The sequence below is a fragment of the Falco punctatus genome (assembly GCF_963210335.1).
Source record: "Falco punctatus genome assembly, chromosome: 11".
Lineage (NCBI taxonomy): Eukaryota > Metazoa > Chordata > Aves > Falconiformes > Falconidae > Falco > Falco punctatus.
The window spans coordinates 7,820,419-7,834,486 of NC_137591.1; the positions used below are offsets into that span (position 1 = coordinate 7,820,419).

The 14,068-nt window shown below is 41.3% G+C and overlaps 1 protein-coding gene across 3 annotated transcripts in view; it reads left to right on the top strand.

Moving 5' to 3' along the window:
- TTC39A (tetratricopeptide repeat domain 39A) overlaps window positions 1–14,068 on the top strand; it is a 59,085-nt gene that overhangs the window by 852 nt on the left and 44,165 nt on the right. For 2 of the 3 annotated variants that reach the window (XM_080406283.1, XM_080406281.1), the window contains exon 2: window positions 11,060–11,164. In XM_080406283.1, the coding sequence (XP_080262409.1) occupies window positions 11,100–11,164 (65 nt within the window). In that variant the 5' untranslated portion in view covers window positions 11,060–11,099. Of the gene's footprint in view, window positions 1–11; window positions 8,932–11,059; window positions 11,165–14,068 lie in introns of those variants that run through there. The other variant, XM_080406282.1, reaches the window with a different exon arrangement.

Sequence of the window (14,068 nt, forward strand, 5' to 3'; positions counted from 1 at the left end):
GGGGGGCCGCGGCGTTCCCTCAGGCCGCGGGGGCAGCGGGGTCTCTCCCGGCGGGGCGGGCCAAGGGCCCCGCGGCCGCGGGAGCGCTCCGTCCCGGGTGGGAAGCGGGGGCGGCGCGGCGGGAAGGCCCATCCCGGAGCAGGGCGACGGGTGGCAGGAGGCGCCGCTGCCCCGGCGGAGCGGGTGAGGGTGGCTGGTTTCCCGGGTAAGCTGCCCGCCTGGCTCCGGGGACGGCGGGGCGGGTCGGGAGCCCCGCTGAACGCCCGCCGGCCGGCGCCTCCCCTGCTGCGGTCCTGGGGCCGGGACCACCGGGCGGGGCGGCCCCGGGCTCTTCGGGCACCGAGCGGCGCCGTCCGTCCCTACCTCCCCTTACCCACCCATCGCAGCTACCGGCGGGGCACAAACTGGTTCTTGCACTTGCAGGGTTTTGTTGTTTTTTTCTCATTGCTTAGACAAAACCATTAGCTTGAGCTAATTGCATACCTGTCCTGCAAGCCTTTAGCAGCTCTACGCAAATTCCTTTTGGTTCGCGGTGCTGTGTGAGGGCCGGGCCGTGCGGCCGGGGCGCGGGGCGGCCCGGGGCCCGTTCCCGGAGCCACCCGGGCCGGGAGTGCCGGGCGCTCGGCGCCGCCTTTGCTGGCCCTCCGGAGCCAGCTGCAGGTGGATGGCTTCCCTTCCTCCTCTCCTGCCCACGTGTGCGCTCCCTCTGCCCCTAAAACACACAAACTCCCGTTGTTTGCATGTGAGGGAGTTGTTTCTTCAGAAGCTGTTCTTTCCTGGTGGGACGGTGCGCTCGCTTTTAGACGTGGCTGCATTAAAGGCCTGTTTGCGGATTCCCCGTTTGACATAAGGCTGTTGAAATAGTCTGCACTATCATCTGTGCAGGACTGGAAACTTAGTGCAGTTTTTTGCGAGGTCAGCAAACCATTTCTCTGCCTGGAAGAGTGGTAAAGGGTCCTATTTGTGGCTTTCCATGAAGTGTTGGTGCGCTCCGTCTTTGCTTGCGTGCTTCCCCTACATCTTAAAGTTGAAAACAGCAAATACCAGCCTGAGACATTTGTTTGCAGAAACCATGATGAAAAATATTTCCTGAACTTTAGGTTATATGAGCTACACAGTAGTGCTCACTTTTTGGTGGCGTCTCTATTAACGTTAGAACAGAGAATGGAGGTAGGAGGTCACGTAAAGCAGGAAAGTCCTGTGGGATTAAAAAGTACGGTGTGTTAGACCTGCCAATGATGCAAAATGATACATGTATTAGTATTTGTAATAGCTTTGTACAGATTTATTTCTATGAGCTGTCTTGATAATTCTTTAATGAACCAACAAATTACTTTTTTTTAATTTGGGGCGGGGTTTTTTTGTTCTCCAGCATGGGAAGGTGGGCCATATGTTTACAATAATGATATCAAATGACTTCTAGGTCTTCTGTTTGCCCTAATAGCAGCAGCAAAGGCTGAGAGGTTGTCGTTGGATTGCTCTTCAGAAGGTTTTGAATGTGCAGAAGAAGGTTGGTACAAATGTTCAGAAGCAGGAAGGAGTTTGCTGAATTTTGCTAGATTATCAGGCAGGTTGTCCCAAAAGTCAGACTGCTGCTGAAGCTGCTGGAGAACGTGGTGCTGGGACCTCGTGTCCTTTCCGCAGCTCCATCTACTGGAACCAGCTGTCACAGCCCAGTGTGACATTGCACCAGGGTGGAAAGTGCCTCAGGTGTTTTGGTTACTGTACTACAAAACGTTGAAAACTTATATATCAGGATTTTTGCTAATTTTTGGAAAAAAAAAATTTCCTTATTGTAGATCACATTTTACTTCAAATGCTCCTTTAAAACCCCATGAAGCTTCTAGACAGTGTTCTCTCAGGGCTGAGCTTGAGTTTGCTTAGGTTTCAGATATGTTTCAGGAATAGACTGAAATTATTAGCTCATACTTGGAGGACATGATGGTCTAGTGGACTGGTTGGAACTGAAAACTTGCCAGATTTTTTGAGCAGGGGTGATGAAAAATGACCTCCCATTTTGCAGATATTCAGCTTTTGTCTTCACTTTGATAATAAACCTTTGCGTCATCTTTTGTAGAAAAAACAATTGCCAGAACAGAGTGTGAATGTTAGGGTGGTCATTCAGATATACTTGACTTAATAGCTTGAATCTCAAATGCAAATCAAAAGGAATGCTGTACTGGAGTTGCATGTAATTTTATCTTTCTTTTTGGCTGTAACTAAAATTGACATCCTGAGTTGATGAAATCTCACTATGTCTGCATCAAAGTTTTTAATTTTGACACATCTGTATTTCTTGTCAGAAAGAAAAAAAGAAAAAGAAATCCTAGACTGTTCAGATTCCAAGTTCAAATTCAGCCTTGCTTTTTTTAGGCTTTTTATCCTCAGGTAGCTCACTTAGTTGTTTTTGCATTCTGAAATGGTGAGAATAATAACTGTCTGCTTCTTGAAGCTATTGTACCTAAGAATAATTCTTCAAAATGTCTTTAGAAATACTGAGTGCCAAGAAAACTTGCTACTAGCGCTTTTTGTTTTCTGTTCTTGAGTATTGATTCAACAAGCAGGTTCAAGACAGTTACAAAGGCATATTGAAGTGCTGTGCTTGAATTTTTATTTCATTGGAGAGAAAGTGGCATTGTTATTGGTCAAGGTACTGTGAAGTATGCTTTGCAGATGACTTCTGAAATACAAAGTCAGTTTGTGGGAAGCTCTTAGGGAAATATAATCTGAAATTTCACGTAAAGCAATGATTAAGGGAAAAGCAGCAATCCCCTATTTGTTCAATTATTTTGTGTCGTTCCTTTTTTTTTTCTTTTTTATGAGAGCCTAAAATACTGTTAAGCAATGCAATTGAAACAAAAGCATGTTGGTTGTTGTTTTTTAAGTTACAATAAAACATATTACAGGGTAATTTATTTTATTTTGAAAACATTTTGCATAGATTTAATGCAAAAAAAACCCCGAGACAACCCAATCCAAATAAAAACAAAAACCAAACCAAGAAACTTTTCAGCTCAGATTAAGTACTACAGGAAAATGCCTTTTGGGCCAAAATGTTTATTTCATCCCTTCCGTCTGAAGTCTGAAGTGAAGTGTAAGTCAGCGTAAAAAAGTACAAACCAGAATTACAAAGCGCTGAGGTAAGATGCATAGGTAACTATTTTATTACCTACCAGTCAGCGTTTGTTATTGCTAGGTAATGCAGAATCCATCCGAAAGGGGAAATTGCATAACATCCCTCCTTGAATTCATGCTGAATCTTATTTCAGAAATAATACAGACCTCTAGTCTGATCTTGCAGTCCTTAAAAAAACAAATCTCATGGATTGTCTGACTTCTTACCGTGAATGTGGCAGACATGAGCTTACATTTTGCTTAATGCTTCTTTTATGTTTCGTGGGTACCTAAATGTGCTCAACACCACTGCAAGTGCAAGATAGTGGTCTAGTGCAGCTCTCATGGATTTCTTGTTATTTTTAATATGAACAGGATTAGACCTTTAAAAATTGAAAGTAACTGTGTCAGAAGCGTAGATTGACCAGAGACAGTAAAACTGAAAAGTTAGAGGACTTTGAGATATGAGCAAGTGGGCCATATAAGGTTGTCTAAAGACCTTAAGACTCTTAAAAAACCCAAAATATTGATCACATCTGTCCTTCAAAGTGGCAAAGGTCGTAGAGCATTTGAAGTGAAAAAGAAGAGCTTTTAAAACTTGCTAGGTATTAATACAGACTGATTTATAATGAAAAATTACTCTTAATTGTAGTGATCCTGTAAATTTCTGTAATGCTGGATGTATTTGTTTTCTTTCAAGTTTGACCCTGTGTGAGCTAATTTTTAATTTGTTAGGTTAATGCAGTTCCAGGATGCTTAGGCTGATAATTTGTAATTTGCCAGACTATATTTTTCATTCTGTTTGATGCAGACAGTTCTACTGACTGGGAATAATCACCCACAATGGTGCATTTAGCCCTCTGTGCGCAGTCATGGCAGTACAACACGGAAAGGGAAGAGCAAAATGACACTAACACTTTTTATTTGTCTGAACAAACTTATCTTAATGAATTTATTGCATTGTTTGCCCATTCAGATACAGGATGAGAGCTGTGAATATAATGCAACCTAGATCCTGCTTGGTGCAAGTTAAACAGCGGTGGAACCAAGGGCAGAACACAATCCTACCAACTCTGTGGACTTTGTTCTGCTCACTTGACTGCTTTGCCACATCCCTTTGTTTTGTGAGCCTTCGCTGACACAGAATGACTGAAAGCTTGAGTACCTTTTTAACAAAAGACCTTTGACATGGCTAAGGCATCAACAACTTGGTGGTTTGAGAGCTGAGTTGACCTCAAAAATAGTCTGCGTCCATGTACGTGTACATCTTGTCCATGGACAGCATGAAATCCTAAGATATCCTGAATTCCAGAATTGCATCACTGTTGTGTCTCTATGCAGAATATTTGGAGAACATGAATATTTAAACCTTTCCAATTGCTTTGCTGTTAGAAGTAGCAGCATTTCTGCAGCACCAAGGAGTCTTAGCCACAGGCCAGAAACGTGTTCAAGAACACAGAAAGATAGATGCTGAGGTATTAGTAGCTTGGCACATAGAACAGGAAAGGATACGGTAGAATTAATTTTTTTGCATTAGCTTATTTGCTTTTGAATTATGAAGACATTTCTGTATTGTCTAAAACCTGAATAGTGACAAATTATTGTGAGAACTGCTTGCTGGTTCTCCTTTTCATGGTAATGAGAGCGCTGTTCATCCAAGATTATTTCTGATCTCGTGTGGTTTGGGAAATGTTTGCAAAAGAGGAAAATAATTCTTCCCAAATGATGTGCTTTTTGTTTTCTTTGAATGTAGAGATTTTTTTCAGTGTCAGGCTCAGAAAAATTGTGACACAATGTTGCTCAAAGCAGTCGTCTGTTTAGAAGAGTAGTAGTCATTGATTTAGGAATGGCATGGCAAACTTGAAAAGGAAGTAATCCCAGGTGTATCCTGGTAAATCCTAACATCTCTGATTAGCTAGCAATATGAGAATGGAAAGCTGTGTCATGGCAAGAATTTCTGTATTCAGTGGTGATACTTTTGAAAAGGTGCAATGGGAAGGGTGCCTGGTGTCAGTGACGGTGTTTACCATACATATTGGGCTGTGTGTCAGCCAGCCAGGTTGGTTGAGGTGTTTGAGGTTCATGTATTTGAGATGTCTTTAGCTGTTGGGGTTTTTTGTTAAGAACTGAAATTTAGACCTTGGAAATGTGCTTTGGGCTGCTCCCCACATCTGTGAATGGTTGAAGTGTTAGCACTGATGAAGGTCCGATAGCCTGAGTAGCATGATGTTTGTAGGGAGCAATATGATTTTACTGTCCTCTTTGGAAAAAATGAAGCTGCTTTGGGCATGTGAGACTAATCTCTTTTCAGTTCTATTTCATACTCTGTAAAGAAGTTGTTTAGGAATTTATTACTTTCTTTCTGACAACATGCCTAGAAGCAACCGTCTCTAAATCTGTTTGTAAAGATAGAGAGACTAATGCTCGTTATTTCTCTGTACATACTGAGCTCTCCATCATTGTAGTAGTAAGGTGTGCTGCCAGGTGTATGCACTATTGATGCAGGTAGCTGCAAAATTATGTGTTAGTTCAGCCCAGTCCTTTCTGCCAGTGCTGGGAGTGTTTGTGTGGCCTTTTAACAGCATGAGATTAGTATTATCATGCAAAAATTGAAACTGAATGTTACACAGACAGCCCTTGACATAAAGGGTGCAAAGGAGGCCAGAACACCGTGCTGTCCGCGTTGTTAAATATAAAATAAAATCAAGAGCAAATACTACAAAATTATTTAACAGGAAACTTCTGCGCTGAAATTGTAGCCCTTCGGATAAACAGCTGTGTTCTGCTTGCCTTCCAGCGGTAAGGCTGGGTGCTGAATGGTTTCTGTTTTGTGGCAAGAGGATGCTCCGTGGAGTAACAGCAGAAGCAGGAGCCAGCTGTGCGGTGTGGGGGGAGCTGTCGCAGCAATCAGCAGGTCACTCAGACTGGTGTTCACTAGAGTAGCTTTGTGGATGTGTCTGAATCAGATGAGAGAGCAGTGTCAGTCATTATTGAGCCCGGCTGCGCTGGTGCTGTTCAAGGCCCTGAGATAGAAGGTCTCTAGTATGGTTACAGAGATTTTGCTGAGAAGTTTCTTTGGGAATATAATCTTTCCATGAGATGCTGCTTCTCTCTGCTCTGGCATCTCACTTGCTTTACATGTTTGGGACTAGCCTGCATTTGGGAAAACAGGGTGTGCGTCCATTGCTCCCTATTCCCAGTCTCCTGGTAATGAGAAGAGAGTCAACTCCTGAGTCACCAGCACTTGGTCTTCTCTGGTGGTTTGTCGTCAAGTACTGGTTTAGCTCAATTGTGCTTGACTCTGTATTTTATTCTCTTCCTCCAAATGAAGTTACCCAAGCTACCACACCTGACTTATGCAGATAATGTAGATTTGGCAGAGAAATGCATCCATACTTTAGGATATGACTGATTTAACTTGCTTTCCGTGTCTCACAATACTGAGGGAGTTCTTGAATTACTATTAAAAGCATTACTATGAAGGCATAAACTTCAGACTTCCCCTTTTTTGCAAAGTTCTGATAATTGCTGAAGTCAAATGCATCCGTAGTTCAGCACTTGCAGAATACAAGGTTCAAGACCCTTTTTATTGAAGAAATCTGTAAAACCCAATGGCAAATCATAAAGCATGTGCGCTGCAAACTTACAGTAAAAAACCAGTCAACATCATGCACACAATGAAGTAAACTATGTGGAAATGTGGTGACTCCCATGCTCAAAAAAGCCTTCTCTCCCCTTCCTTTTGATCATGGAAAACATGAGTCTTTACTTTTGAAAATGCTTTACTTTTCATTAATACTCAGAAATTTAATTTTGCTTAGTTCTCCTTATTCATTTTGTTTGATATTGCTGTTGGCATAAAAAGGATTTGATCTTTAAATAAAAAGGGCATTGTCTAGTATGTTGCCAGTAATTGCACTTCTGAGTAGAGACAAGGGAGATGCAGTGGAGTAGTGAGTTCATGTCTTACCTTAAGTCACAGGAGATACTATAATTCTGTTTTGTGAAGCACCCCCAGTCATGGTCCCCAGGGCAAAGTTCATAAATAATAAAACCACAGTGAGAACCATATGACTGTCCTTGCAAGTCATGCTGCCAAAAAGCAAAAAAGGAAAGAAGCTTCTGAAACCAAGGGGGAAGTGGCCCAAATTTGGAAAGGTTTCCGATCTTAATTTTTCAGATTTGTTTTCCTTGGTTAAAAGGAAATACTGATACGTGTGGGGAAAGACAGGTTGCATGCTGAAGGTCATCTGGGTATATGTTTTCCAGAGAAGTGGTATTCAAATAAATACTTACCAAACCAAGTCTTGAAGAACTGGGCAGAAACAGCCAGAGCCTTCACCGTACAGAACTTTAAAGACTATTTGGAGAAATACAGTGCAGTTAAATATTATATAAAAAGCTAGTGACAATGATGAATAATTTTTTCAGAGTAGCTCACAATCCTACCACGGAAGCAACCTGGCCTATTTTAAGTTGCAACCAGTAGTTATACCCAACTGGAGATAAAACCAACCTGGTAATGTCTTTTATGTCCTGCTGTGGCCCAGGTACATGGTGCTGTTAGGAACATGTAATGGAGTTGTTAATGGGGCAGCCTGTGGATCTATTACGATAATTTTGCTACCAAATGCAGCACAGGCTTTTCATGTACAGGATGTCATAAAAACAGCAAGAGATTTAATCAGGTATGTTAATATCTTCAGAGCATCTTCCTGAAATTATCCCTTGCTTGTTTATTATTTTTGGGTCTTCCTTCATCAGTTGATGTCTTTGTTATTGGTACTGCTTTGCATAACATAACAAATAAGACGGTGTGTAGGAGAACAGAGAAGTATCATTTTTAACAGTAGATGCTCTTGGAGAAACTAATTTAGCTGATCATAGATGATCAACTTTCACAGTCCAGCTGCCATGGGAGAAGGGACTGCTTTTGCTGCTTGTAGCTGCCTTTCTTACATGCAGGACCAGTACCGCTGACATGCCAGCAAAACAGTTTGGGAGGATATATTATTTTATTTGGGGCAAAATCAGCCAGGTGAGCTCACTCAACTGATCAAATTGTTTATGCCAACTTGCCTCATTTTGCTTGGCATTAAAGCAAGATTTTTACAAAGAACATGTAAAGCCTCACTACCTCCGAGAGTTACAGGAACCAACAAAAAGCAGCAGTTTGACTGGTGGATTGAAGCGTGTTTTGTGGAGAATCCTTGCTGGGAAGAGGTCCTTTCTTGTCTCCCTCACCTGTCTGTTCCTCACATTCACAGCAATTACCGCCTCAGTTTTCCTGCATGTCAGCTTGCCTCATTTGACTCTCCATTCTGGTTCATAGGTTTCTGACGTGGTCCACAGCTACATACAGTAATTTTTGTTGTTTCAGATCTGTAATTACAGGGATATTTGACTTCTGCCTAGTTTGTACTGAGTGCGAGGCAGCTGATGCTGCCACTGATGTCAGGCAGGTCTGTAGATCAAAGATAGGCTGACAGCTGACAGCACCTTCCACGTTTGGTAGTATCCACTGATACATGAGCTTCATGTGTCACGGGCTGGCTCTCACATGGCTCACTTGAAGTATGTTGTAAGGGAATCAGTGATGCTCGATGCTCATAGCTCTCATCGTGCCATCCGTAGTGACCAATCAGAGGGTGGGGTACCGCAGGCAGGCGCTGCCCCAGCCTGTGCTTGCCCTGTGACTGTCACTCTGAGCTGGGTAAGTAGCACCGAGTGCTGCCGCCGCCGCTGGATGTTTGTGCCTAGATGCTGAGCGGGCATACAAATGACTATGTCAGAAAACACGAGAAATTTAACAGAAAGGTAAGAGCAGTGCACAGCATTTTCCATTTGGCTCAGAGGCAGCTCAGATCTTACTGTCGAGAGAGCAAGAGGGAATCTGCAGCCCACTGAAGCATGACTAATCAGTTTGCTAAAATGCTTAGCACTCTCTGGTTTAAAGGATTTCTTCCCTGTTGTTAACAGCAACAAACGTTGATTTGTAGCATGCATGTAAGGTGTGCATTGTGTTCAGGTCTTAGCCCTTTACTTGGGAGCCACATGAAATGTCAGTTTTCCTTGGAGCATCAGGGAAGTGTGCAACTTCTATTTTCGCTGCTGCTGAAGGTGGCACTGTGTTAATAATTCTTATTCCAGAAAAAATGCCGAGTAATTAATATATCCTATTTGTGCTTTGGGCTTCAGCAGTATTTTTTTCTTTGTCATCTTTCTGTTTCAAAGGAGTATTTTGAAAAGGTTTATTTCTACTTATTATGGGGTAATGCTCCTGCATGATGAGAAACAAACAAGAAACCCCCACATAAAATGTTACTAGTCTAAATATTTTAAAATGTTTTAGAATATGTTCTGTATAGTGTTAAATATGCTATTTGGTTCAGAAACACAGACCTGTAAAAAAGGCAGGTAAGAATTGTAATACATGTAAGCAGTAATTGGCAAAGTTTTAATTGTTACAGTAAGTAAGGCTCACAATGGTTAGGTGGACGTGATATTGCCTATTGTATGGGACGAATGCCAAGACTTGGTTAATCAATGTTTGCAAAGCAGTTGGAGGGTGTCTTGGGTGCGGAAGGATTTGCAGTGTATCTGAAGCGTGATGACAACAGACACTATGAACAATGTCGTATAATGTTTCTCTCAAATTTATAATCCTGTTCTTCATATATATAATTATGCTCTTTTTCTTTGCAGTCATTATTCTTAAAACCTAAACCAAACCACTGCTGCAGTCAGTGGTTATTACTGATGCTATCGGTTTGTTCTGTGCTCCCCTGTCTTTTCCTTGAGATGATACCAGGACTTTGCTTTCTGTTTTTCCTTTCAGGAGGCTATATGTTGTGCTATTTTAAAGGAAGTAACATAGTTTCAAAGTCACAAGACAGATCACATCAGTTACAGCTGTTCCCAGTGCAGAACATGATGAGGATATTTATTTGTACTTCGTTGGGGGAGCCTTTTTGTACAGGCTTGTATGCAACATACTAGTGCAGTATAACTCTTTGAGCATTAGATGCAGATGTTTCAACTCTCTTAACATTGGCCGGGTGACTTTAACTTCGTTAGTGCAAGGCCTTGCTGTTCCTTCTGTGGATTTTTTTGTCCAGCAGTTCTGGTGGTGATGAACTTGAACTAAACTTACTCGGCTCGTCTGCAGTATCCTGTTGCCAGTAACCCAAAGACCAGATGAGAACCCTTGTGACAGGTCAGGCTGACATCTGAATGTTGTACAGGAGGAAAGTACAGCTAGAGTAAGCCACTGAGAATCTTCTGAGCTGAGATGGAGCAGCAGGTTTTTTGTTTGAGCACAGTAGCACTTTGTAGGGACAGTGATGATCCCAGGAGCATGCACAATGTGAAATTTAAACTCACCTGCAAGTCTGTAGTGGCCTACTGGTCAGGAGCCATACTGGACATGAGCTGAACTGAAGCTGATGTTCCAGCAGCAGTCCTGATGCAGTTTGGCAATGTCTCATCCTTAAAGTGACAACATGATCATAGTGTCACTAGCCTGCAGTCTCTGTCAGCCTTACGCTTAGTCAGATGTGCATTGTCACCCAGTGCTTCTGTGTTCCTGACACCTGAGCTCATCAAATTACCGTGCTCCCACATGGTAACTTCTGCATGTCTGGGTTCTTGTTTACAGTACGTGCAGTCTATTTTATTTTCAGCAAGTACAAAACTTAAATTGCTTTCCACAGGATAAGAGTGTAGTTAAAACAAAACAAAACAAAACAAAAAAACACCCACAAACATAATGGAAGTCACTTTCATATTTTGCAATTGCTGGAAAAGGAATAGCAGATTATATATGGGATTATATGTAAGATTATACATAAGGCTAGAACTGAAGAAGGTGGGGTTCGAACGTAGCGGTAATGCACTGGTAGAAGGAGGACAGATGTGCTGAGTTTATTCTCTCTTCTTCTGGCAGGTCACCTACATCAGACCTCAACAAGGCATTGCATGAATGTATGGCAGCTCTGGATCTATTTCTTAACAACAAGTTCTCGGATGCTTTGGCTTCTTTACAAGCAAAGTAAGTTGGCTACTTTTACTAGTTTTCCTCTGTTTATTTTTCTTTGCTTCACTGTCTGTCAGGAGAATTGACTAGACAGCTAGTTCTCACAGTTGATAAGACTGCATGGGTTTAGTTCAGAAGGGGGTGGTAAGTTCATGTGTTAAGTCTGGGGGAAGACAGAGTAAGTGCTTTATGGCTGGGTGAGTAAATAACAAGATTGATCAAAGGTAAGTACAAGAAGTACAGAATTGTTGTCCAGAGAAGTGGCCCCTCAGCTGTAGTACAGTATGTGAGATTCTTGTTCCTGGAAGAATAAAAACAATCTTCTGTCACACACCGGCCGACCCACCCACCCCATATTTTTCTGTACTGTGAGAATTTGAGAATTTGTAGCTTTGTGTCTAAATGAGCAACTGACCATGAATTGCCAGGTTAGAGCCATTAGGTATGAATTCTTGGGGTTTTGTTGTTTTGTAATAACCACTTGCAGAAACTTTCTCACAGCTTTTGCAGTTCATTGTAGTGGTCATGCACTCTGTTTCCTGAATGCATTGCAGCCCAGCATATAATGAGTGGCCCAGCTGCAAGCAGTGTGGTTATAAAATAGCTACAACATCTGTGATTTTTTTCATACCCTGTCCTGAAGTTACCTGTGCTCTTGGCTTGTTGAAGTCTGTGATTGATTCACATTTTTTCCCCCAGTTTGCTCCATTTATTTTTGAGCTGTCAGCAAATTACATCATGCCTTCTTTCAGGCCACTGGAATATGAAATGAGTAAAATTCATAGGTAATGCAGTAGTATGTGTTTGATATGTATTGGGGTAACTATAGTGAATACTACATACCTGCTTTGCTGAGATACCAGCCTCAGTCTTTAATGTCAGAATCAGTAGCTTAACCATGGAACTACACTCTGTGACATTCATGATGAATTGTAGGCTCAGATATATTAATAATACTGGTTTTATTCAAAGCAGTGTTGGTTTGTGTTTATATGTCATCAGAAGGTATCATTAAAATGGTAAGAAGAATAACTGTGGTTTCATTAAATTCTGACAGTAGAGCCCCTGTGCCCATCTGGAAATGCTTCCTTGGTGCTTAGCATAAAATAGGGAGATGCTTTATTGAAGGAGGTTTCCAAAACTGCAGAAGCTAGTGAGGCCACGGTAGGGAGGGTGTGTGTAGGGATGTGGTGTCTGTTAATCCATTTTTCTTCTGTTGCATATGGTTTTCATTCACCTTTTATTGGGCTCTGCATAACATATTTCACGAGCTGATGCTCTGGTTTTGTACCTGACTGTATTCCACACTGCAAAACCATTTTGGAACTGATTTTTCATGTTAGCCTGCTGTTATGAGGAGGCCCTTATTCCTGTTGCCTTTGGCAGTGAGGAAAATACAGACTTATGGTCTTCGTGAGTGTAATGCAGAAACAGGATGCTAAATTTCCCCACAGATGATATCCATTATGGACACACTCCATCTCTTTAGGGAATGACAAGAGCTGTAGAGTGGGCACATATGGTAATACTGAGTATTTTCTTTAGGAGTCATCAGTTCCTCACTATTGCCTTCTAGCGTGCTGAGATTTGAAAGTGGTTTTCACAGTCCGTAAACATACTATCTTTGTTTAAAGAAATACTTTCAGTTTTTACATGCTTGTAAAGAATTTCATATCATAGATTTTGCAGCTTTGCCACTTATGTTGTAGGTAGGACATACTCTGCTCTGTATTACATTATTGCAGATTCACTAAATTACTCACATTTGGCTTCCACAATAAGTGTATTTTCAACTGATTTGTACCATGTGTAACTGAGAGCAGATTTGGCAATGTATGAGAGTTAAAATCGGAAGATCTTTCCTAGCAGCTTAGAAATAAATATCTGAGGATGGTGTCTAGACTTGTGTTGAGGTAGAGCTCTTTTTTCCTGTTAGAAAAGCAAATCCATCATAAAGAAGAGATCTTGTTTCATAAAAAAAATTGATCTGGTGTTTTTGCTGTGTGTTACATAACTTTTCCTGTTTCCTCAGCCGCCTTTTAGGTTTTACAGTCAGTTTTCTTTTTATTGTCATTAACAATGACAGTACAGTAGTGGACTCCTTGTGGTTTCTGCTTTAAGTTTAATTAAATGAATGTTTTATATGAAGTATTCACACTAAGAACTCTTTAAGAAATTCCTTAAATCAGTCACCAAGCACAGCAGTGATTTTCAATATGTAACCTGTTAACTGTGACAATGAGTGACACTGAAACTGCCCAGTCACTGGAGTGGGGTAAAAAAATCTCATCTTCCTTCTCAACTCGGAGGTACATGCAGTAAATGGATGAAAAGCTGACTAATTTTAGCCCTTATGTAACTGCAAACAGGTAATTGTTAATGAAAGAGTTGATTCTGGTGAGATGTCCCCTTCCCTTCCCCAAGACAAATGTTTAATATTTTAATAATTATCCTGTAGGAAAGTATGACATAATCACCTGATAGATTGCATATGTCAAATCACTTGGGAGAATGGTAAATAATAAAAATAAATTCATGGCACAGAGTAGTCTGGATCGTTGGATGAGCTGCAACACATCTGTGTTGCTGCTTGCAATATTGTCAGAACAATATGAGAACGATTAATTCCAGGCAGTTGACATTATTCTGAAAATAGCCTCCAAAAAGCATTTGGTGGTGTTTGGTGGAATTATTAATTCTAGATTATTTAATTCTATTAATTTTAGATTAATTCTAGAATGACCTTGTTTGAAAGGGGTAAGTTCAGTCCTTCGATGTGGGAGTGTCTCAGGGAGGTGTGAAAAGATTGTGTTACTGCTGTGCTAGTTATTTGTGCAACTCTTGTTGGAATAGTGTAGTTCTGTGGTACTATTTACTATCACTGGAATTTTTAATATAAAACTAATTTACAGTATTAAA